This window comes from Notolepis coatsorum (genome assembly GCF_963971535.1).
Source record: "Notolepis coatsorum genome assembly, chromosome: 1".
NCBI classification, from domain to species: Eukaryota; Metazoa; Chordata; class Actinopteri; order Aulopiformes; family Paralepididae; genus Notolepis; species Notolepis coatsorum.
In genome coordinates this window covers 159992804-160019262 of record NC_140165.1, presented here as the reverse complement: position 1 = coordinate 160019262, position 26459 = coordinate 159992804, and the positions used below count along the sequence as shown (strand labels likewise).

The following is a 26459-nucleotide window of genomic DNA, read 5'->3' as shown; positions in this document are numbered from 1 at the left end:
TTTTGGTCAGTAGACGGCAAAATTGTGGAACCTCACCTTAATTTTCTTTAAACAAAAACGTTATAAAAGTGTAGGCTACAGTACTGAATAGATATTGAATAATGAATAGAGACAGAAGCGTCATGCAGGTCTCCATGGTTTGATTACTGTTTCTCGTTTCATGTCAAGGAAAATATCATGTTTATCACAGCTCGCTCAGGGCCTTGACGAGTATGAATGTCCGTTCTATACATTATTCTATTTGTGTGGTGTAAACCAGATTCATCGATTATATCGTAGACAGATCTTCTGATCAAAATAGGTTTAATAGTAAAAACAATTAATACAAATACATTAAAATAAATTAACTTTGGACCTCTGGCAGGCTAGGAGACACACTGAAGAAGAGGCGGAGAGGGGTGGGGGCTGTAGCCCATGGCCTCTCAGTTAGGTGTGAATTAATCTTGTTTGGGACCAAAAGGGTTTCTCCAACAGTATGTAGATCTTAAAAGCCATCTTGAATGTTCATGACATGTTAACATGTTGGAGAGGTGCTGACCACCATGAGAATACAAGTGTGAAAGGAGTGCACTCGTAGCTACAACGCAAGAATAATTTGTATTCTTGTTAGTTATCTTAACACTTTGGATGCCATGGACGACATAACACGTGTTATCAGCCCGCCCCCTGAATGCCCACGACGATAAATATCGTTAAATATTTTTATTAGCGATCTGAATTCATATTTCATCAACCGAGTCTACCGTTGGTAAACCAGCGCCATCAGGAGCTCAGATGTGAAAAAAGCGCCCCCTATCGTCTCCCAGATGGTAATGCACCCTTTTGGAATGGACTCAATGAAAATGGATGAAAAAAAAAATCCGGAATCCACATTTTACTTCTCACGCATGTACCCCGAGCCGATCGGATTCATTGTGGAGCATCAGAACAGCATGGAAAATTGGATCAATAAAAGGTTTGATTTTTGGAATGGCGATCAGGAATTGGAATAATCTTTTTGGATACCATCTGATCTCAGGTAAGGAATCTATTTTACCAGTCTTAGGATAATCAGACTTGTTTTCACAGAGATATAAGCTTTTCCCCTATATGTGATATGGCTGTTTGGCTGTGCGAGCGATCAGGAAATATATCAGATCAGATATCAGATCGCCTATATAGCGTGCATACGTACACATATACTATCGATAATCTAGCGTTTATTTGAAAACTATTCATAAATAGGCCGAAGAATTTGAAAGTTTTTTGTGTATTCTAGAATATTCTGTTTATTATGGAATCTTTTTATTTTCCTTGAAAACGAGGGCTTTTCAAGATGCTATAAAACGGAAATGAACCGATAAAAAAACAATCCGCTTCGACAATGTTGACTGGAAAATGAGTCATTGATAAGCGACGGGCAGATTAGACACATAGCCATAATTTAAAACATAGATTAGGCGATATTAACGCTAACATTGAAGTGGATGATGGGCATTCAAGGGGGTAAAAAGGAAAACACGGCCGGCTCTGAAAGTGTTAATAGTTACCAACATTTCAGTAAACAAGTCTTCTTCAGGGTAATGCTTTTTCCACTCAACTTGACTGCGTTCATGTCATGTTTATGTTGAAATAAATATTACTACCTATACTAGTTATTTCTCTCATTGTATTGGTTTGCCCTCTTGTGGACATAACGTGCAATAGCACACATTCAATTTCAGAAGGAATAATTGAACATCATTCTTGGCCAATTTTGACAGCCCTAGTGTGGGCGTGCGTGCGTGTGTGTGTGCGTGCGTGTGTGCGTGTGTGCGTGCGTGTGTGCGTGTGTGCGTGTGTGCGTGTGTGTGTGCGTTAGTGCTCATGTCTCACCCAGTATGTTGGCTGCTTTGGTCTTGTTCCTGACGTAGGTGTGGCTGGCTGGGTCATCTCCCACTAACACCACTCCCAGGTGGGGTCTCATGTTGCCGTGAGCCACCAGGTCATCTACCTCCCGCTGGATCTCTCGGTGGAGCTGACGGGCCATCTCCGTCCCCGAAATAACCACAGCCGCATGTCTAATAATAATAATAATAATAATAATAATAATAATTCATTTTTATTTGTATAGCGCTTTTCAATTACCCAAAGATGCTGACAATAGGCAAAACAAAGAACAGAGAAACATAGAACCACAGGGAAACAGGGAACAGTATGAATACACAAGAACATAAAACCATGAGTAACAAACAACAAATACAGAAGCCAGTAGGGGAGACAATCAGGAAAGTAAAGGGAACACAAGGGGGGGGCGGGGGGGGGGGGGGGGGAGAGGTAGGGAAGGGGAGGTAGGTTGTTTGAGCTGAATCTGGGTTTAACATGATTTGTGGAGCTCCCTCTGGTGTTGTGGTTGTGGTATTCACTGACCTTTGGGAAGTATTTTGACAAGTACATGGGTACCTTAGTGGTGTAGTGTATCTTGTAGACCAGGCCCATTGCAAGTTGCTGTACTCTGTCGTCTACTCTAAGCCATCCTAGGTTGTCAAAGTGGGCAGGGGTGAGGTGGGTTCTAGGAGTAAGGTCAAGCAGTAGTCTGACCAGTTTGTTTTGTGATGTTTATCATTTAGTTTTTAGCGCCTTTGAGGTGCTTTGGTACCATGAGATGCAAGCATAGTCGTAGTACCCTTGAATGAGTGCTCCTGCCAGAGTCTTCAGGGTATTCTTGTTTACCAGAGAGGAGATCCGGTACAAGAAACAAGTTTGTTGGTTGACTTTTTTTATTACATTGGATGCCATTTTGTCACAGGAAAGATTTGCCTCTAGGTATGTAATTTCATCTTTCCTTGTGACAATATTGTCACCCACTGTAACTGAGAAGCCGTCGGTCTTGCTGAGTTTGTTTTTTTAACCGAAGAAAATGGACTCTGTTTTACCCAGGTGTAATGATAGTTTGTTATCAGCGAGCCAGGTGCAGATTCTGCCGAGTTCCGAGCTGAGGGTTTTTTCAACCTGTAACTTGTTCTTGTCAGAGACCAGCAGGGCTGAGTCGTCCGCGAACAGGAACAAGTTGCAGTCACAAGCTGACGACATGTAATTTGCATAAATTAGGAACAGTAACAGTCCTAGTATGCTTCCTTGTGGAACACCACAGCTCACTGGGAGGGGGGGGGGGGGGGTAGAGTACTGTTTACCTCCACCATCTGTTCTCTCCCCTCCAGGTAGGATTGCATCCAGCTCACTGATAGACTATCAAAACTAGGGATGTCCGATATTATCGGCCGATATTGGCATAAAAATGTGATATCGGAAAATATCGGTATCGGTTTAAAAATTTATTTTTATCATTTTTTACATTTATTTTACCTTTATTTACCCAGGCAAGCAAGTAAGAACAAATTATTATTTTATTTATTGTCAAAGTATGCATAATGTTGTGTTAATTACACGACAAGAGATATGTAATGTTAATGCTAATAAAGAAACTTGAACTTGAACTTGAATTACCTGAAATTATTCAGTTTTTGGGGGGGGGAAACCCTGCATATATCGGTATCGGTTGATATCGGTATCGGAAATTAAGAGTTGGACAATATCGGTATATCGGTATCGGTAAAAAAGCCAATATAGAGCATCCCTAATCAAAACCAATTGCTTTTAGCTTGTCAATCAGAATGGAGTGATTGACAGTGTCGAAGGCCTTTTGTAGGTCCAGCATGACCATGCCGCAGTATTTGCCCGCGTCCACCTCTTGTTTGATGTGGTTGTTCAAATAGAGAAGCCATGTGTCAGTGGAGTGGGATGTTCTGAAGCCAGATTGGAATTCGTAGATTCGATTTTTTCCGCAAGGTATTTTTCGACCTGTTCGTATACTATTTTTTCCATGACTTTCGAGATGGAGGTAAGAATAGAAACAGGGCGGCAGTTGCCTGGGTCTAATTTGCTGCCCTTTTTGTGCAGGGGGGTTACTCTCGCAATTTTGAAGTCTTTGGGTACGTGTCCCTGTTTTATGGAGCGGTTTATTATGTGTGTGATGACTGGGGTGATGGCGGCTGCTGAGACTCTGAGTAATTTGGAGGGGATATTGTCATGGCCAGTTGCCTTATTAGGTTGGAGGGCATTCAGTTTTTTGTGTACCTCAGCTGTTGTTACCATTTCTAGCTTGAAATCGTCTTTGCGGACCCCTAGGTTATTGTAGTAGGCTAGGATGTGTTCTAGCCCAAAATGCCCTGAGTGGGAGGGTAGTTTATTTACCACTGTTGTGGCTATGTTTGTGAAGAAAATGTTTAAGTAATTGGCCACATCCAGCTTGTCTGTGATGAGCGTGTTATTTGTCTTTATGTTTATGTTTGAAAATCTGGTTTTAAGTTTTTTACTGCAGCCTAGTTGATTATTGAGTAATTTCCAAAGTTCACTGGGTTTATTTTTGTTTTCCTCAGTTTTGTCATTGATGACATTTTTTTTGCAGTTTTGATCATGGAGTTTACGTCATTTCTTAGTCTGTTTCTTTGCAGTTTGAGTTCAGTCACGTGGGCTTGGAGTTCACTGCTCGAGCTTTTGGTAAGCTTTGACTGACTTTTACGAAACTCAGAGCATTTTTTGTCTCTGGTTTTCATAGCGGTCAATATTTCGGAGTGCATCCACGGCTCAGCGCGATTTTTAACCCTGGTGGTTCTTAGGGGGGCCATGTCGTTTAGTATTGTTGAGAATTTGGTTTTGAAATCTTCAACTAGTGTACCACTGAACTCTTCTGACCAGTCCAGGCTCTCCAGTTCTAGGTTAAAGGCCTCGCTAGAGTAGGTTTTGAGGTCTCTAGATGTGACTGTCGTCTGGTAATCCAGAGGTTCTCGGTTTGATTCTCGCTACTCTCGGGCAGCATGGCGAAGTGTCCTTGAGCAAGACACTTAACCCCTAACTGCTCCCGATGAGCAGGTTGGCACCTTGCATGGTTGAATGTGAGTGAATGGGTAAAATGTGAGGAACAAATTGTAAAGCACTTTGGATAAACGCGATATAAATGCACCATTTACCATTTTACCATTCATCTAAAGATGGTAAGTTAGAATGTTGTGTTCATTCATACAGTGGGGACACTCTCTCATTGACGGAACCAGGGTTTCCGTTGTCCGGTAATTACCGGTTTTTGACCGGGAAAATCTGTTGAAGTCTGACATATTTAAATCTCTCCGGTCATAATGTCCAGTGAAAATAATTCCCTCTAAGCACAATTTGAATTGTATTAAAATAGTTACATTTGTTTTATTGTTGCTTCACCAAGCAGGTCTAATAATGACAATGATGTGTGTTCCTATATCATATCACGCGCGGTGCACAGCAAGTTTCAATTTCAGTTCCTGGCATTTTTAACCAGTGGAGAAAGGTAAGAGAGATTTCCCTATCTTTTTTCTTATATGAATTATTCAACCTACGTTAATAAAACATACCTGGTGATCAACTACAGTTTGCTGTGAACATTATGATATGTGTGTAGTGTTCTGATAACGACTATTGGTGAAGCGATGTCGAAATTAATTTGGGTTAGGCAGCGGGAGCTGGATGCTGGATTTGCGAGAAGCATGCAACTGCAGAGCCGCAGAGCTGACAGCTGTGCCCGCACAGTGCAATACTCCAATTCAGCCATTGGCAATTCAGCTGTTGGGTGGGTGGCGCTGCTGAGCGGTCCCCAGACCGGACCTGAAAGCGCTGCTGGCTCTGCGGCTCTGCAGTTGCATACTATTGGGATTAGTTTATCGCTTCGTTGGGAGGCGGAGATAGTCATCACGCAAACCCACGACAATGTTGCTGTCTCTCTCTGCCAAATTTCTCAGTTCTTTGCTTGATATAATTAATACAAACGTCCAATATAACGGAATTTGTTAGCTCATAAAAATGTGATTATAACAGACTGCTGTTTATTAATGTCGGGCAGACTGCCCACCGACACTTCAAGTCGGCAGCAGCACGAAGTCTCGAGGGACTTATTTTATTTGGAATATATTAATGACTGTATATACGCAAAAGTAGCCTAGTTTTAAGTTAAAATATTAGAAATCTACATGCCTTGAGGATGTCATTCTTTATATAGCCTGCCTATCAATTGTTTTTAAGCTCAATAAACTCTGACCGGAATTGATCCCATTTGTCCGGTAGATTGAAATCTTGCAGGACACGGAGACCGGCAACAATTTTTTCTAACGGAAACCCTGGACGGAACACAGCGTGAGATTGATGTTTAAGGGTATAAATACTCGGGAAGCGGCTGGCCCAGATGGGATAACAGGACGAATAATTAAGTCCTGTGCAAACCAGCTGGCCCCAGTATTTACATCCATATTCAATATATCTCTGGCTGAGTCCATGGTCCCTGCCTGCTTCAAGATGTCTACCATAATCCCTGTGCCAAAACACTCCTCTCCAACAAGCCTGAATGACTACAGACCGGTGGCACTCACCTCTGTGGTCATGAAATGCTTTGAGAGGCTGGTCAAGGATTACATCTGTGCCTCCCTCCCTAGTAACATGGACCCACTGCAGTTTGCATACAGGGCAAACAGGTCCACTGACGATGCGGTCTCCCAAGTACTGCACAACACACTATCTCACCTTGACAGTCAGAAGTGGGGCTATGTGAGATTGCTGTTCATTGACTATAGTTCAGCTTTCAACACCATAGTCCCCACCAGACTGGTTGACAAGCTGACCGATCTGGGTCTGAGCTCCACCATGAGCGCCTGGATCCTGGACGTTCTAAGTGACAGGCCCCAGGCGGTCAGGGTGGGGGGTCATACCTCCAGCAAAATCACCCTGAGTATCGGGTCCCCCCAGGGCTGCGTTCTGAGCCCCCTGCTGTATTCACTGTACACACATGACTGTGTGGCCAGGTTTAGCTCCAACTCCATAGTGAAGTTTGCGGACGACACAGTGGTGGTGGGGCTGATCTCTAACAATGACGAGAAGGCCTATCGGGAGGAGGTTGATGAACTGGCACGCTGGTGCCGGGACTAGGGTTGTCACGATACCAACATTTTAGTTTCGATACTATACCAATATTAATTTCGATACTTTTCGATACTTTCGATACTTTTCCTCAAAATCAGGGAAAAACTCTCAGATGTCATTATTGTTCTTTATTTTAAAACACAACAATGAACAATGACAAGAATACAATTTAATTAAATTAAAAGCAATGGCATTCAAAATGCTGGAGAACTTTTTTTGCACTCAAAACAGTTGCTGTACAAGGTTTCTGAACCCAGCTTTCTCAACTGTATATATATTGGAACTTGGTCCATACAGATGAACTCTGCGACTGCCCTGTTGATCCTTTTATCATCTTTGGACTCATTTGTGTACTTTATATGCTGCTCAAAAAAAGCTGGGAGGTTAGGTTGCTTCTGAGTGGGGGGAGTCACTCTGTGAGCCAAATGCAGCAGACTTCTGTAGTTAAAAAAGATTCAAGGGGTAGAAAAAGTATGGTTGTATTATTATACATTTGTCATAGCAGAGGGCCTAATTAGTTTGAGATACCATAAGACTGATTATAGCCTTATCATAATTCTAGAACTAGGTTATGTCATATTGTAGGCTGTTTAACAAAAATAAAATAGATTTCCGTTGTCTTTATACAGTATGTATGAACCATTAATTGTCACCCCCCCGGTCCTACTGGACCGGCCATCGGACTATCAGCACATCCACTCATGAACAATACACTACTGCATTTGTGCCTGTCTATGTTTATTAATTTGTTCTCTGTCATGCTCACTAATCTGTTGTCTGTGTATCTGCTGTCTGTGTTGTGCCCCATTGTCTAGTCTAGTGATGTCTCCCCTGTGTCTGTATCTATGTGTTATTTAGTCTCGTCATGTTTCAGTATTTTACCCCAGGTTGTTCAGTCTTTTCCATGCAGCTGTGTCTTGTTCCCAATCACCCTCATGTGTCAATTAGTCTGTGTATATAAGTGTTATCTGCCCTGCCTTCCTTGCTGGATCATTACTCATGTTACCCTCATTCCTGTGTGCTGTCAACCTTATGTTTCTCCGTATTTCCCCGTGAGTCAGTTTTTGTATTGTTTGCCACGTTCAGTAAAGGACTTATTACTTTCATCCTCGACTCGTGTCTCGTCCATCTCATCCTCCACTACCTCCCTTGTGTTAAATCTGCATTCTGGGTTCTACTCACCTCTATCACCGTCATGCCAACGAAACGTTCCAGGAATCGTAACAGAATGATCCAGCCAAACCAGAACCCAGCACAGAGGAAATTCGGAGCGAGCTTCGCGCTCGGTATCCTGGGCGCTTCGGTCCTGTGTGCCGACCAGGTGGCCGCTCAGGATCTGGCACCGTGGGACGGAGTGGCCGGGCCAGCGGCGCCGATGACAACGGGTGCTTGCACCGCGGTCACTCCTGTGCTGGATCCCTGGGTGGGGAGTCGTCTGGTCCGCAGGGGAGCATCGGGGAAGGGGCGCGGATCCCGACGCCACAGCCCCAGGGGGAGATGGGGTTCCCAGGAGCACAGGTCTTCCTCGCCGGCCTGGTCGAGGTCTCCTCAGCCCTGGGAGGTTCCGGAGGACGAGCCACCACCATGGCAGACCTGGAGGACGACGCCGAATTCTGCTGCCGGAGGGACCCCAGTCGGGGGTCCTGCACCGCGTCCTGCCACCAGGGAGCCTCCGGTTCGGGGTTCGGCGGTGGGTCTCGCCGCCGAGGAGACCCCAGCCCCAGGTCCCACTCCGGAGCCGTCGCCTCTACCCCCCATCCTTCCCTGCTCCAGTCCTCCTCGTCAGCCACCTCCCCCCGACCCAGTTCCCAAGAGCCCCGTCCCTCGACCCCCCTTCCTCCCCCTGCACCTCTTCGCCGATGCTGCTTCCCTCCCTCCCACCCTTCTCGTTTTTCCTGGGGGCCTGCTAGGCCGAGCCCCGTCCCTCGACCCCCCTTCCTCCCCCTGCACCTCTTTGCCGATGCTGCTTCCCCCCCTCCCACCCGTCCCGTTCCCGGGGGGCCTGCTAAGCCGCCTGGGAGTCGACCTTTGAGGGCGGGGTACTGTCACCCCCCCGGTCCTACTGGACCGGCCATCGGACTATCAGCACATCCACTCATGAACAATACACTACTGCATTTGTGCCTGTCTATGTTTATTAATTTGTTCTCTGTCATGCTCACTAATCTGTTGTCTGTGTATCTGCTGTCTGTGTTGTGGCCCATTGTCTAGTCTAGTGATGTCTCCCCTGTGTCTGTATCTATGTGTTATTTAGTCTCGTCATGTTTCAGTATTTTACCCCAGGTTGTTCAGTCTTTTCCATGCAGCTGTGTCTTGTTCAGGAATCGGAACAATTAATGGGCAATTGTCAAATGTCTCTGTATAAATCACGTTTGTGACTAAGCCATAGAGATGAGATGCACGTGTGCATCAATTAATTTCTGTTGTGGGTAGGCAACAAACAGGGGATGCTGTGTTTACTCGCTTTCAGCACGGCAGTTTAGGCTGTGTATAGCTTATTATTAGGTTTTCAATTTATTTTCTATTCTTGCGAATAGCATTGTGGACATTTTCTAATGCTCGTATAAGGAACTGTAGTCACGAGAGCTAGCATAGCCCATCCAACGAACGTTGGCACCAACGACACAACCACAGCACCGATAGGAGCCACCGCAGCACGCAACGCCAGCCACCACAACCATCTGAGGATCTCCATCGACCAACGTCAGCCAGCCAGCTCCAACCAGAACCATAGCTCGCTAGCTATACAAGCCAACGCTAGCCAGCCAACGCCAATCAACAAAGATCCCCACTGCGACTGCCGATGGTTATGATAACTAACGTTATGTGCTACAGTAGCTCCTATCAGCACTGCAGTCGTGCCACCGATGCCAACACTTGCCGGACGAGCCATGCCAGCTCCCGTCTCAACTAGAGTTTGTTGTTCTTCATTCCAGAAGGTTGCTTCCGGTAAACTAGCGCAACGTCACCACTGAGTAGTTTTTTCCCAAACGCAGTATAGTATCATTTTGAACACTCTAGTACCACGGTACTATACTAATACCGGTATACCGTGCAACCCTAGCCGGGACAACAGCCTACTCCTGAACATTGGTAAAACCAAAGAGCCAAAAGGACACACACGCCGTTGTGGATAAACGGGGCTATCATGGACTGGGTGAGCAGTTTCAAGTACCTTGGAGTCCACATCACAGAGGACCTGACATGGTCTACACACATAGATTCTGTGGTGAAAAAGGCGAAACAGCGCCTCTATCACCTGAGACAGTTAAGGAAGTTCAGAGTATCGGGGAAGATACTCCACTCCTTCTACTCTGGGGCTGTAGAGTATTCTGACTGGAAACATCACTGCCTGGTTTGGAAACAGCACGGCACAGGACAGGAAGGAACTCCAGAGAGTGGTGCGCTTAGCTGAGCATACTACGGGTATTGCACTACCACCCCTGCAGGACTTATATAACAGGAGGTGCAAATCCAGAGCCTGCAGAATTATGAAAGACCCTCACCACCCCAACAACAGCCTGTTTAAGCTGCTGCGGTCAGGCAAGCGCCTACGGTCACACGCTGCAAGAACAGAGAGACTCCGACTCAGCTTCTTCCCCCAGGCCATCAGAACACTGAACACTGAACTCTCCACTCACAAATACACATGAGCACACACAGACACACACACACACCACTCATGCGGCAACCGCTAAAAAAATAATCACTTTAAACAAAATGTCACTTTAAAAAATATAATCTTTAGAAACACTTTAAAAGAAGGAGGTACTGTTTATGTTACAAAGGGTCAGATTAAACCGAATATATATATTTATTGATTGATATATATTGAATAGTATTTGTATGTCGTTTGATATCCCTTGTATATTCTTTGTACATATGCACGGAATATCCCTTTAGTTACACAGCCCATAATATTTCATTCTCCTATTGGATGGCGTGCCACCAGGCGCCAGTGACTTACCCCCTAGAGCCGACTTGAAAGGTACCGACGAGACATGCCCTTACTAGCCCCAGCTCCGCGCAGGAATACGGCTACCGAAAGCAGAGCGGCACTACTTATCCCCAGCACATATAAATATGGCGCGGCGAATACAGAACTTCCCTTTCAGTTCCTTTCAGTTCGAGTTACCAAGTAAAGCCTTACCCACTACGCAACGTGCGGTACAGTAGGACTCGTATTGCCTCAAATAGAGTCGTGTTATCCTACTACGTTTGTTTAACGTATCGTTCGCTACTTACTAGTAAAAGCCTTCATTACGAGTCAAAGACCACGTGAAGTGGGTAATTGTGTGTCTACATAGAGCACTTATTGCCGCGTGCTAATAGGATAGTAACGTCAAGTTCAACTGTGAACTACCGCGCACCACGGAGGATACCTACACCGGTGATTGCAGAGCCACTTTCCGGCAGGATTACTATTATTATTCTTCATTCTTCACCAAGCTGCTGGAGCAGAGAACCGTCTACACCCACTGCTGTGGGATCTACACATGCCCGTGAAGACATCACTCGAGCCCGTCTCAAGGAGAGACTCCACGGCTTCACCTGTGCGGCGCGCACATTGAGAGTACAGAGGCTGCCTTTCCCCGCTGACACAGGGAGTAATTGTCGCCTGTGGAACCATTGACTTTGTATAGAGCATTGCCTCCCCCTGCTGGCTTACAACCGGTAGTAACCTCCCTACCATTATTCCCTAGATAATTCCTAATATTCAGTATTGACTTGCCTACGCACATTCTTTGCCTTATAAGCGCATCCAAATTGATCTAAGTAATGTAATCTAATATTCCTTTGCTGTAATAAATATTCTAAACGAGTATTTGTGTGGAAACCGTTTCATTGTGGAAGTGTTCTCATCTAATATACTTGTGTACAGTAAGGCCAGTAATGTACATAACACGGTAGTGGTTTAATGATACCAATACTTGATTAATACAGTCAGGGAATTGTACCCCTCAGTTACAGTTTAGATACAGTAAGAGTTAACATTGTAAGTTGTATATTGTATAGTAGTGTATATAAGAACCAGTTTCTCAGGAACCTAGCATGTCTTTTTTTTACTATGCATATCTTATGTCTTATCTATTTTATTTTTTCTATGCCTATTTTATTCTATTTTATTATTGTTATGAGGGCCGACGTTCCACTCTACTGGTTAAAGTTGCTTACTCGTGAGTAGTACGTTCATTGATAAAGAAAAATAATGTCCACAGCCGCTCCAGTGTAAAACAAAGATATCCAAATGGTTTATTTCTCTTCCACAGCGAAGTCTTTCTTTACAGAAGTGATCCTAAAGCTATTTTCCTAAATATTCACGTCACTACTACAAGGTAAGAAAACTGTATTTTCCCAGTCTCCAAAATCACAGCCGACTCGACACATGACAAAATTCCTCCACACCTGAAAGCCGTAAATCAACTTGCCGGCTCTTTCCACAGCAAAACAGTAGGCAAGGCACCTGGGTCTAGAAATGCAGCCTTCAATCTATGTTGTTCTATCTGTTCAGTACTGCTCAGCACTGTTTCAAGATGCACACTGACCTCTTCTGAGAGAATTGTTGAATATATATAGATACACAGATGTTTGATTGATTGATTGATTGATTGAAAAGTTTATTAACAGATTGCAGAGTGGGTACAGTACAGTACAGCTCAATACGGGAAAACGCCAACATTTTGGGAAATTAGCTTATTTAACATCTTCCCTGGAGTTAGACAAGAAGATACATACCTTTTTTGTCTCTGTGCGTGCATTTAGCTTTGGGAACAGTCGCTCCATTAGCGTAGCTTAGCTTCATCACTGGAAGTGGGGGAGGACAATAGCCTGACGTTCCCTTACAGTGTATACAGTCACCAAATACACTCCAAATACAACTCCAAAACGTTCATGTAAACATGTGTATTTACCACGTGGAGAAATAAAAAATAATTGAATTAGACAATTACGTTTTCTAAGCAAATATACTCTGAACTATTTTTTGCCTAAGCACTCGTCTCTGCGCGCAGTCTGTGATTTCTACGTGAAGCCGTGTTTGTGGACATTCTCATTAATTCAAAGGATCCGAACCGATTGAAGTTTATGGATACCAGGACTTAAAATCCTCTTACCTTGACGATTAAAAGCCTCCCCAATTTATAAAACAGTAATCCAATGGCTGGTATTGATAATATAATAATAACTACTGCACGTAGCTAACCGGAGCTAACACAGAACCGGATGGTCACTACTGTAAAGCAAATATAATGACTTCCTTTCTGGGGTTTTCAAAATAAAAGTGCGACGTTTATAGCAGCGGAAAACGTTTATTTTGTACATTATCTAACGTTAACACGAACCTAAACTAACGTTACAACTAACTAGGGCTGACCCCTATTAATCAATTAGTCGACTAATCGATCGAAAGGGGCCGTAGTAGACTGCAGGGGCGGGGCTAGGGGGTGGCTACTTGGGCTCAAGCCCCGAATGTTTTCTGAAAAGCCCTGAATCTATTTTCAAAAAAAATATATATATATATAATTTTTTTTTTTTTTTTGACAATTCATCATTGTTACATGAAAATATGTTTGCACCAGATTTAGCAGAAGCTAATTTCCATCTGTGGTCTATCCAGCTGCTAACTGTATTTGAGTGAGTTAAGTCTTGGTGTTATGGTAGACTCAGACCTAAGCTTTAAATCACAATCAACAAGTTGACAAAAACTTAATTCTTCCACCTTAGAAACATAGCTAAAGTACGGCCATTTATAAATCAAAAGGACGCTGAAAACCAGATCCATGCCTTTATCTCAAGCCAACTCGACTACTGTAATGCACTCCTTACCGGCCTCCCGAAAAAATACGATGATAACTATTTTATTGCAATGCACTATTGCATTATTTTATTCTATTTTACTAACTATTTTATTGCACTGCACTATTTGACTTTGTATCAGTGATAATCAAACCGTAAACAAAGACGCATATTAATACTTTCAAGGTGGTGGTATAAGTTAAAATTTGTGGTGTCGAAGTAAAAAAAATCTGTGCCCGCTATCGCGGGCACCTATCTGGGCTAAGCCCCGGATCTCCTACAATCCTAAATCCGCCCCTGGTCGACTGGCCAACCTCTTAGTCGAATATAATAAAAAAATAAAAATTATCATTTTTTTCAAAAGAAAAGAGGCATAGAAGCGTGGCTAATGCTAATGGCACGCATACCAGAGGCTAACTGCCTACGAAAACAGGCACAGAGGCACTGAAAGAGGATTTCACCCATCTAATGAACACACTATACTAGACAAATATCAAGATGTATCCATCAGTGGACCAATTGCATGCTTTTGCAGAGGACAAGAAGCCTTCAGTCGACTCCTTCAGACATTAAGCACCCCCCACAGCCCAAATGGAATGATAAAAAAAAAGAAAAAAGAAAAAAGATAATTAAAATATTATACTTTTTTTAATTTTATTTTTTAGTCGACCAATAGTCGACTAATGGCAAATTTTGGCCAATCCTAGTCGACCATCCAAATCCTTAGTTGGGGACAGCCCTACAACTAACCTAAAGTTAGTTTAGGTTAGTGTTAACGTTAGATAATGTACAAAATAAACGTTTTCCGCTTCTATAAACGTCGCACTTTTATTTTGAAAACCCCAGAAAGGAAGTCATTATATTTGCTTTACAGTAGTGACCATCCGGTTCTGTGTTAGCTCCGGTTAGCTACGTGCAGTAGTTAGTATTATATTATCAATACCAGCCATTGGATTACTGTTTTCTAAATTGGGGAGGCTTTTAATCGTCAAGGTAAGAGGATTTTAAGTCATGGTATCCATAAACTTCAATCGGTTCGGATCCTTTGAATTAATGAGAATGTCCACAAACACGGCTTCACGTAGAAATCACAGACTGCGCGCAGAGACGAGTGCTTAGGCAAAAACAAATCAGTAGTGCTTAGAAAACGTAATTGTCTAATTCAATTATTTTTTTATTTCTCCACGTGGTAAATACACAGGTCACAACATGTTTACATGAACGTTTTGGAGTTGTATTTGGAGTGTATTTGGTGACTGTATACACTGTAAGCATAGGCGGCGGGTATATATAGGCTAGGGGGGGCTATGCCTACCCAGAATATTATGCTCGGAATTAGAGCTGCCGCGGTATTGATGTTTTCCTTACCGCACGGATTTGCAAAATATTTCCTACCGCCGCGGTTATTACCGCACGCAAAAAAAAAAAAAAAAAAAAAGGTTTGAATGTATTTTTTTTTTTAGTAGTAGTCTACTTTTTATAGCATATAGCCTGCCTCTAGTCTAAATGTCGATCTTTAGAGGATGACTTTGCAGCATGAATATTGTTTGGGATTCGGCAAGCACGCATTAGTTATTGAAAGTGAAACACGGATTCGAAGTTTCCCCTCTGGTCGTGCGCCGTTCACTCGGTGTCGCGGGCAGGGGTGGTTACCCCCCCGACCCTTTCTTATTATTATTACTATAAAGTTACTACTTTATAATAAAGGCATTCGTTTTGTGGCATTACCATTATATAGTTATACGTTCAATAACATCAGCGTATTTACCGGACCATCTCAGTTCCTTTCTTTGCTCAGAGCGTGCTGAGTTGTCCCATTCTGCGGTCTGTTAATAAAGTTTTCAATCAGACAAGTGTATAGAACGAAGGGCTTTTATTATAACATTCGTTGCAGACAGTAAAATCATTATGTCTTGTTTAGTACTCCTGAGGAGCGATGGTAGTCCACTCCGGCGGAGAGTTAAAGCTAACGTTATTAGCCGTATTGTGATGAGCTCTGATCAATGGCTGACATTCAGGATGTAAAAAACTGCAGGACGCTCCCAACGTGTGACGCGTCTCTCTTCTGACCAATCAGTGGTCTGCAATGTTTCACGTGACTTTTCTGGTACCCAATAGGGTCGCTTGGAACCTCGATAGACGAGTAGGGTATATCTGCAGAGCCGCAAGCCCAACGAGAGGAGGGTACTTCATTATTATTATTATAAAAAACAGCGGTGATGCGGTATTCAGCCTACTCTGCGGTGGCCGTGATGTAACAGCGATACCGCGGTAATGCGGTAATCGCGGCAGCTCTACTCAGAATCTTGAAATGTATATAATATGTGCGCAGGCTGCTGGCTATTGTGTGTGTCTTGTGCTGCAGCCGGCTGGCCAAGGTGTCAACGACGAAGGTGTCAATCGGTGGCAGCGTTTAACATTCCAGGTACAGGCAGTAACCAATCACGCATAGGCTCAGGTTAAATAATGTAGCCAATCACATCATTCACATGATCATCCTGATCCCGCAGGCCGAGTAAAGCAAACATCTGTGTTCTGAATTTCAGCCCGCCGATCGCTTTGTAGCGAACACCAGCGCACTAATTTGAGTCAAATTTCAAAAAGCTAAATACAGTATTTTTCCAAGGCATAAACAAAGTAATTTAGAAGCTGCACCGGGCTGGTCCTGGGCATAACTACGGATCACCTGAGGCTGTATGTTGTTTTATCTTGCCATACAGGGCTTGCTCTAAGAGGACATGATGAGAGTCCGAGTTCATCAAATCGTGGAAACTTTTTAGAGCTACAGCTACTGTATGTACATTGTTTTCAAAGCATGATGAGATCTAAATTACGAAAAACTTTCACTTCATTGCAACTTGTGATTCAAGTTGTGAACGGTCTTTCTCACCAAGACGAAACGTTGCATTTATCTGCATTAAGGTAAGACAATGGTTAATATATTATTGGATGCCTTCATTTGAACACTTAATTTGCACTATATGAAATGAGTGGGGCTCGCTGTAGTAGCCTAGTAGTGTGTGTGTGTATATGAAATCAGAACCTGGACAGCATCATTTGCGTGCAACCAAAAAAAAAAGGAAAAAAAATGTGCGCTCCGCGAGAGGTCCATTCTAATAATAATATAGCCTTCCCTAATGTCAAGCTCACCCGCCTCCTATGACTGTAAGGGAACGTCAGCCTATTGTCCTCCCCCACTTCCAGTGATGAAGCTAAGCTACGCTAACGGAGCGACTGTTCCCAAAGCTAAATGCACGCACAGAGACAAAAAAGGTATGTATCTTCTTGTCTAACTCCAGGAAAGATGTTAAATAAGCTAATTTCCCAAAATGTTGGAGTTTTCCTTTAAGGGGATGCAGACCAGAGAAAGACTTTCGTCTTGTTTACATCAGGGTCCCCCATTTTCAATTCATCATATGACACACACGACATACAGATAGACAGTACTGCTACATCTATACATTTATGACATACCAGATTTGCAATACAGTACTGTTTGTGATACAAAAAGTGTCCAGAAAAAGAGTGTATACATTTGACATAGAAACTGTACATTGGAGGAGGTTGGGTAGGTGGGGTGGGGTTGGGTGGGTGAGGCTGTACATTGGAGGTGGGGGGGGGGGTGTTGGGTAGGGGGGACAACGACACTGTACACTGTACATTGGAATACTGACAAAGCCATACTTGGTCTTTACTGTACAACTGGGTTAGGACATTTGTAGGGGCCAGTTTCGAATTGCAGTCTCCCGTAGGTGTTCTTTGAGAGTGTTTTTGAAAGTGGGTAGTGATTCACATTCCTTTACAGCTTTGGGTAGGGCGTTCCACATTGATGTGGCATAATTGCGAAACGTGTTTAGTCCCTTGTTTGAGCCGAATCTGGGTTTAACATGATTTGTGGAGCTCCCTCTGGTGTTGTGATCCAGCCTAGCTTTTAAAGTAAAAATGATACTCTCATCTATAGCTACATTTTTAAAAACTGCGTGCGAGACAGAGTGGTCAGCGGCAGGGAGACAGGCAAGCTTCCCTTGCAGTTTAAGCTCAGTCCAGTGTTGACGTTGGCGTTGTTGTTATGCCGACATGAGATGGCCACGGGCATTGGTAAGTGGTAGTTCCTGCCACGTTCCACAGATGTCAATGGTGGCCTTCACAGAGATGGTAGGGTCAGAGATTATCTCCTCAGAAACATTAACAGCGTCTGAGTCCGGCCCCACCCACTCCAGGGCCACGTTGGACCAGCCGCATAGGTCATTCAGGTCTGGCCAGTCAGACCACACACACACACACACACACACACACACACACACACACACACACACACACACACACACACACACACACACACACACTACTATATACCTGTATGTCATGTATGTCCCTATGCCATAAATGTCATGATGTCATGTATGTTGTGTGATTGATTGATTGATTGAAAACTTTTGCAGAATGGGTACAGTACAGTACAGCTCAATACATACAATTGTTAAGGGGATGCAGACCAGAGAAAGACTTTCGTCTTGTTTACATCAGGGTCCCCCATTTTCAATTCATCGTAACATATATGACATACATGACATACAGATAGACAGTACTGCTACATCTATACATTTATGACATACCAGATTTGCAATTACAGTACTGTTTGTGATACAAAAAGAGTCCAGAAAAAAAAAGTATATACATTTGACGTAGAAACTGTACATTGGATTGGGTAGGTGGGGGTGGGGGGGGACTGTACATTGGAGGTGGTTGGGTGGGTGGGGTGGGGGGGGGTTGGGTAGGAGTGGGGGGGGGGGGGGGGGGGTTGGGTAGGAGGGGTGGGTGGGGGACACTGTACAACTGTACAAACAAAACTGTACATTGGGTAGGAGTGGGGGGGGGTTGGGTAGGAGGGGTGGGTGGGGGACTCTGTACAACTGTACAAACAAAACTGTACATTGGATTATTGACAAGACCATACTTGGTAATTTACTGTACATTGGAGGGGGTTGTGTTCGGACATTTACAGGGGCCAGTTTCGAGTTGCAGTCTCCCTTAGGTGTTTTTTGAGAGTGTTTTTGAAAGTGGGTAGTGATTCACATTCCTTTACAGCTTTGGGTAGGGCGTTCCACATTGATGTGGCATAATTGTGAAACGTGTTTAGTCCCTTGTTTGAGCCGAATCTGGGTTTAACATGATTTGTGGAGCTCCCTCTGGTGTTGTGATCGTGGTATTCACTGACCTTTGGGAAGTATTTTGACATGTACATGGGTACCTTGGTCGTGTAGTGTATCTTGTAGACCAGGCCCATTGCAAGTTGCTGTACTCTGTCGTCTACTCTAAGCCATCCTAGGTTGTCAAAGTGGGCAGGGGTGAGGTGGGTTCTAGGAGTAAGGTCAAGCAGTAGTCTGACCATGTCATGTCAGTGTCATAAATGTCACTATGAATTGAAAATGGGGGACCCTGATGGAAACAAGACAAACGACTTTCTCAGGTCTGCATCCCCTTAACAATTGTATGTATTGAGCCGTACTGTATTGTATCCATTCTGCAATCTGTTAAATAAAGTTTTCATTCATTCACCAAGGGGGGAAACCCCCACTTGAGCCCCCCCTCCCTCCCCCTTGCCATACCTTGCCTTTTACTGAAATGACTGGTTGCATATCTATGGATCGGGACAAATCTAATCATTTAGTATCACAAAAACCGTGAATGAAATCTGTAAATAGGCCGCGCAGGCTGGCAAACTGATCGCTGCGCAGGCTGATAATAAACTGCGTTGATATAGTCTGATAGAGTGTATGCGCTTTCACAAGGTGTATGCGCGTCCACGATCGCTGCGCAGGCTGATAAACTGCGCTGATAGGCTGATAGAGTGTATGCGCGTTTACGAGGTGTATGCGCGTTCACGAGGTGTATGCGCGTCCACGCGAGGTCTATGCGCGTTCACCCGAGGGGGGTAGGTCGTAATGTGGCGGCGGGTCGGAATTAGGCACAACAGGCGGCACTTATCACCTAGACTTTGCATAATAATAGGATACCGATAGCATAACAAAGAGAAGAGCTGGTGGGGGGTTGCTTGATCTGTGGTCCCGAGTCCGACTGGAAGGATGAGACATTAAGTTGTGCTTCAGTCTCTGAAGAAAACTGTCCTTCTGTAAACTAACTCTAAGTTACATTGTTAATTTAGTTTGTATTTACTTTTCTAGTTTAAGTTAATTCAATTAAAGAAATTGTAACTACAATTACATTTAAAACATTTATGCATAATAATCATCTGTTCTGTGCGCAACCGAGGGAACATGTATGCGCGTGCGCGTGTGCGGGAGCGCGCGTGCAGGGGCGTATTTGGCACGGGGGACATTGGAATGGGTCCCCCCCATTTTTTCAGAATGCAGTTATTTACATTTACATTTTACATTTAGTCATTTAGCTGACGCTTTTATCCAAAGCGACTTACAAGTTCTGTGCGACAAGACAGCAAGAAGGGTATAACTCTATCAGCTGAGTAACAATGTTCATCAAAGTGTTGCGTGTTACAGTGTAGGTTAGTTTATTAGGACAAGTGCATGACATTAAGGTTAGTCGGGGTTAGATCTTTTTTTTTTTTTTTTTTTTTTTTTTTATCATTTCAGATAATGGTTGAAGAAGTGAGTCTTTAGTCGACGGCGAAAGATTGGACGGGATTCGGCTGTCCTAACTGGGATGGGTAGTTCATTCCACCATTGTGGGGCAAGGACTGAGAATAGGCGGCTTCTCTTTGATGACCCTCCGGGAGCTTGGATAGGAGTAGATCTGAGGCGGCCAGAAGACGCAGAGCGTAGGGGTCTTGAGGGTGTGTAGTTAGAGACCATTGACCGGAGGTAGGCGGGAGCGGTTCCCTTTGCCGCACGGTATGCTAGGTCGAGGGCCTTGAAGCGGATACGTGCAGCAATGGGGAGCCAGTGCAGGTCCCCCCCCCTCCTTCAGACTACCTGTCCTACTATTATGCAAAGAGGAGTAGATGGGGGTCGCATTCTTGCCCTTATCTAGAGCTAAACCAGCAGCAGTGACGACACCAGCAGTGTGTGTGTGTGTGGTGCGTTCCTGAAATCAACTGGGAGTACACTCGCTATTTGCATATCAATAGCCCCGGTCGTCAGGTGTGTTAAATACGACCGGCGCTATTGATATGCAAATAGCGAGTACTTATCTGGGCTTGCACTTAGTAGTTAGGAGCACTTAGGAGTTCAAAAGTGCGTTCATTCTCAGCACTCTGTTATAACGGCGTTCAAAGATGTGCCAGATTTCATATGTATTTCAGCCGAAAACCCAGTTAAAATACACCGTAAACAGGCTTTAAAATTATGTGGAAAACCAACCGATCTGGCAACCCCTGCTACGTCATCAGACTCATCACAACAACAGCTGAATCTGCGTCTGCGAGCAGAAGCTGAGCGCTGCGCAGCAGCAGGTCGAGAGCAGCACTCGCTCAGATTCAGACTCTGAGTAGGGTCGAGCTGCAGACTCGGAGCCTCGAGGTCCAGATTGGTACTTCCGGCCTGCCACAGGACTAATGCGGAAGTATCTCGAAGTACGTCTGACGTAATAGTCCTGTGGCAGGACTATGCGGAAGTATCTCGAAGTACGTCTGACGTATCTCGAATTACGTCTGACGTTTCTCTACGTTAGCTAAGCGAACATTAAACGTTGTATTCATAAAATAATATAAAATCAGCAGCATGGGGAGGGCCGGGGGGAGGGGAGGTACAGGTAGTAGAAGACATAGAGGTACAGGTCACATAATTATAGTACAGTGGAGAAGTAAAAATGGAATAAAAAGGCAGTGTAAACAATATACAATATTATTAACTCTAATAATAACACGCGGCAGACTCTACCTCTTGACGTCGGTGCTTGGGGATTTAAAATAGTTTAACGTTAAAGTCAGTACTGACTCAGACGGAAACAATCTAACGTTTGTCTGTAAACTTTGTCCACCCGGTTTGAAGAAGCAAGTCCCCACATCGACGCGACCGCGACGACGTCGACAGCAACATTGAGAATATGCAAACGTCCTGTTTTAGTTTTCATAATAAAGACAATTCAAGCAAAGTTGTTCCTCATGTTTTTGAAAATATACTGTAGAGATGAAAGCGTTATGGAAATGCCAGTATTCTGATTGCTGTCTGTGTGGTTCAATATTTAAAAAAAATAATAGTTTGCAGCAACGTATTGAAAAAAGAACTAACAAAATGGGCCGTTCAATATCTCCTTTAAATATGTTCGAAATGTCAAACAGACCTGGGTACCTACAGGCTACAGTCTATCCAGTGTGCGATCCATAGCATCATCTTTGGGTGAGCCCCGTCGTCGGGGGGGGGGGTGCGCGGCGCGCCTCTCAGCGGAAAAAAACTCAGAGCGTGTTTTTATAGTCACATATTTGTCATGTGTAGGTGGGTTTTCCAGCAAACTCACCACTCTCGCTGCCGTTGAATTCGTAAGGGCTGCTACCACATAGTAGTACTTGGTGTCATCCGCGGTAATATTCCTGAGATCGAATAGGGCTTCGGCTTGCGCGAACCAAGCGTTGGCACTCTGCGCAGCTTGAGTGAAACTGCGTTCAAAGTTCTGCGATCTGCGTTCTGTTGTTCAGTTGACATGTTCGATATAATCTCCGAAATACGTCCAAGGGTCACAAATGTAGGAATGCAGTAATGATAGCGTAGACGGAGTCGTGTTCCGATGCAAAAACGCTAGTTTATTACGCACTCTACTGTCGCACAAACAACACCCATTCAACTTTCAGTCTCTCTTTAACTACGTCATCCCCCGCTAAGGGTCATGGGAGATGTAGTAAACACCACAAAAGGCTAGAATGCCGTGAATTGTGTCCCAGTAAGTAGCCACTACACGCAAATCATTAATCATACATCCAAAATAGCATACGTTTATTATTATACACGATGATGATACAGCTCCCAGGGGAGCTTTAGAGACCCCCAGGGGAGCTGATGTCTGATCTAGGGGAGCTATAGCTCCCCGGGCTCCCCTCTTGGATCGCACCCTGAGTCTATCACTACTTTTGGGAATCTAAGTGTTTATCCAGGTTCTGGGGCCAAGTGATTGATTGATTGAACACTTTATTAACATATTGCAGAATGGGTACAGTATAGTACAGCTCAGTCATGAATTGAAAATGGGGGACCCTGATGTAAACAAGACGAAAGTCTTTCTCTGGTCTGCATCCCCTTAACAATTGTATGTATTGAGCTGTACTGTATCAGGGTCCCCCATTTTCAATTAATCAGGACATACATGACATACAGATAGACAGTACTGCTACATCTATACATTTATGACATACCAGATTTGCAAATACAGTACTGTTTGTGATACAAAAAAGATACATGACATACAGATAGACAGTACTGCTACATCTATACATTGGAACCCTGGAGATCTCTGAATGCAATGTAATTCTGTATGTATGAGCTCAGTGTGTCGTTTACATGGAGAAATGGCGCCACCGCCTGGGAAAATGCGGTATTGCACCCCTGGTATTAAAAAAAAAATCGAGGTAGAGAGGGGGGGGGGGGGCCGCGTGTAACTGTTCCGCAACAGTAAGTGACTTCCGGGGTAGGCCTGATTGGCCCCGACAAGGCACGTGACGCGCAACTTTCTCTGCCGCGCGGCACGCTCCGCGGAGCCGAGCGGCAGAGCTTACGGAATTACGTAACCGTCCAAATACGCCATGACTCTCATTCGGCGCTATAGCTCACCTGGCAGAGCAGCGGTCCTGCGATCCTGCAGTCTGTTGTTGGTGAGTTCGAATCCCATCAAAACTTTTTTTTTTAACGTGATTTTTTTTTTTAACGTGTATTCTTTCGCCGGTTAAGGTTAGGCATGGTTAAGGTTAAGGTTAAGGTTAGGCATTGTTTCGGAGTTGGTTAAGGTTAGAACGGTTAAGTTTAGGCGCTGTTAAGGAGCTGGTTAAGGTTAGAGTTTGTGTTAGAGAATGGCAATAGACAGCCTATTTCCGCGCGACAGCTCTCAGCAGCCTCGTTGCGCGTCCTGAGTTTGCCGCGTCACGTGCCTGTCGGGGCCAATCAGGCCTACCCCGGAAGTCACTTACTGTTGCGGAACAGGTACACGCGGGGGGGCCCCCCCTAACCCCCCCCAGCGACGTCACTCGCCACGCCCACAAATCTGTCCCCGGCACACTTGGAGAGAGAGTTACGCCACTGCGCGCGTGCACGTGGCGTTTGGGCAGTTCCCATATTACGACTGCACCACTGAGTGCAAGGGATCAATTAGAAAATCTCCAAACACAATTAAAATGAGGCAATAAAGAAAGGCCGAACAGGACTGTGGAAGACATGGCCAAATATACAGAACACTATATAGCCTACCATAGCTGAGCCTATACATTAATGTTATGGCGGCCGGCGGTAATACCAGTGGGGGTGCAAGTTGCAGCTGTATAAGGCATTTATTATCTAAGTAGCCTAATATATTAATTATGTTAAAGTATAGGCTATAATAATAATAATAAATTATAATAATAATAATAATAATAATAATAATAATAATAATAATAATAATAATAATAATAATAATAATAATAATAATAATAATAATAATAATAATAATAATAATAATAATAATAAATAATAATAATAATAATAATAATAATAATAATAATAATAATAATAATAATAATAATAATAATAATAATAATAATACTTGTGTCTTTTGAGTAGGGGGTTCTGAAAACATATTGCACCGACGGTACATTAATTAACAGGTGTTCACGACATGCCGTCTCTCTGACACTGCCCAGATTAACCTTGACTATAACGTTACCTGAGTCATATCCCATCTCTGCAGCAGCTACCGTTAAATTTGTGTTTGTTCTTCACGCGGAGAATTATGTAATATAGACACACTTGTTGACAGTGTTAATAAAGTCTTATCAGGTCATATTCCGCTAACCGTGCGCCTGCCCTTGCATACTGTAGGCTACACGGTGAAATTAGTTGTCCCGTCAATCACATCGTCCAACACGTGACGGACGGTATCGCACCGATACAAGCGTCGGGCATCCCGCTTCCTTCTTCCAAAAAATAAAAATGGAGCTAGATGATTATCGATAACGTTACCTGGTCACCGGCTGCTGAAAATGTCTTCTTTGACTGTCGCATTTTCTATGCATCCGCAATTTGTCTTGGCAGCAGGGAGGATGGTGTAGCGCCAAACCTTTACAGATTCTGAAGGAGGAGCGTAGCGGTGAAACAGAGACCGCCATGTTTGTGTGTATGTCATAGAGCTATTAGAAAAAACTGTATGCTTAATGTGTGTGCGTGTGCGTGTGTTTGCGTGAGTGTGCGCGCGCGCGAGAGATAGAGACGGAGATTATAATTTTTTTCGTTCATGGTAATGCACAACTCCACAATACCGCTGTAGCTACTATGTGCTCCTACTGTATCCATACTCTAGTCTAGGTCTATAGATAGTATAGTATATTATGCTTAGGGTGTAATGTTTTTTCTTAGACAAAAATATGATTTTTTTGGTGTACATTAGATTGTGTGTGTGTGTGTGTGTGTGTGTGTGTGTGTGTTGGGGGGGGAGTCATTCTAATAAATAAACAATGCTAATAGTAATTATATTACATCTCATATATCTTCACATTTAGACTCCTTTGTTATTGGATTGTGATGCCCAGGCTGATTTGTTAGGGCGACTTCTGAGTGTGTGTGTGTGTGTGTGTGTGTGTGTGTGTGTGTGTGTGTGTGTGTGTGCGTGTGTGTGTGAGAGATGTTTGCAGACTCTGATCTAACCAACAAACCAAGCCCACTGGCACCACAGACTCTGATCTAACCAACAAACTAAGCCCACTGGCACCAGCACCACAGACTCTGATCTAACCAACAAACCAAGCCCACTGGCACCGGTGTGAAGCAAAAATGCACTTTCCCCAGATAATAGAAGCCTTGCACGGAATGTGTGTGGTTCTCTTTCTTCCAAGATGGCTGCTTCATTCACACAAGAAAACACATCATTTCTGTGCAGTGGTAGAGCAGGTAAAACACTGGAAAAATTACTGTTGCACTGTGACTTGTTTACAAGATCTAGTAATAAAACACCAATTTATTAGATTTGTGTTGATACAGTGTTAAAGTTAGAGGTTATATGTAGGATTCCAAGCTGTCTAACTGTACACAACTGTTTCCACTGACTGTACATAACTGTTTCCACTAGAGGGCGCTATAGGCGGAGCCACTAATGCTACCACCAGGTGGAGAGTATTTAAGGAGATGTCTCCTCCCCCTCTACCTCTTTCCCACCTGCCTCTCACAGAGAGGAGAACTCATGTACTGCTGTCTTGCCATGTAAATAATATACCACACCGATTAAAGGCTGAAGGTAGAAACCATGCCTCTTGACCACATTATTGTCGCTCCATAGCCAGACTCTGTCAACATACAGTTCTCATAAATCAACACATAGCTACCGGTTGTTTTGTATATAGCAACCATTGTAACAAAAAATAGTTGCTATTTTACAGGTAGCCATTTTGGAAGACAGAGAACTGTATAAATATTCCTTCAGATGGAACTTGGGAGTCTCTGCATGGGAAGTCAACACTATTATGCTTGGTGTTCAAGTGGTTGAAGTCATGAGGACCGCGTTGCTAGGCAACCGGGCAATGCATCTTGAAGCCACTGAGGCTAATGATTTAGCTAACT

At 43.9% G+C, this 26459-nt stretch overlaps 1 protein-coding gene across 1 annotated transcript in view; it reads right to left on the bottom strand.

The window, feature by feature from the left end:
• LOC311243778 (bifunctional methylenetetrahydrofolate dehydrogenase/cyclohydrolase 2, mitochondrial-like) overlaps window positions 1-25018 on the bottom strand; it is a 181389-nt gene extending 156371 nt beyond the window's left edge. The window contains exons 1-2 of the mRNA XM_084333121.1: window positions 24870-25018; window positions 1855-2039 (exon numbers count right to left, since the gene is read on the bottom strand). Coding sequence (XP_084189247.1) covers window positions 1855-2039; window positions 24870-25015 — 331 coding nt within the window. The 5' untranslated portion in view covers window positions 25016-25018. The remainder of the gene's footprint in view (window positions 1-1854; window positions 2040-24869) is intronic.
• Between the last annotated feature and the right edge of the window lie 1441 nt (window positions 25019-26459).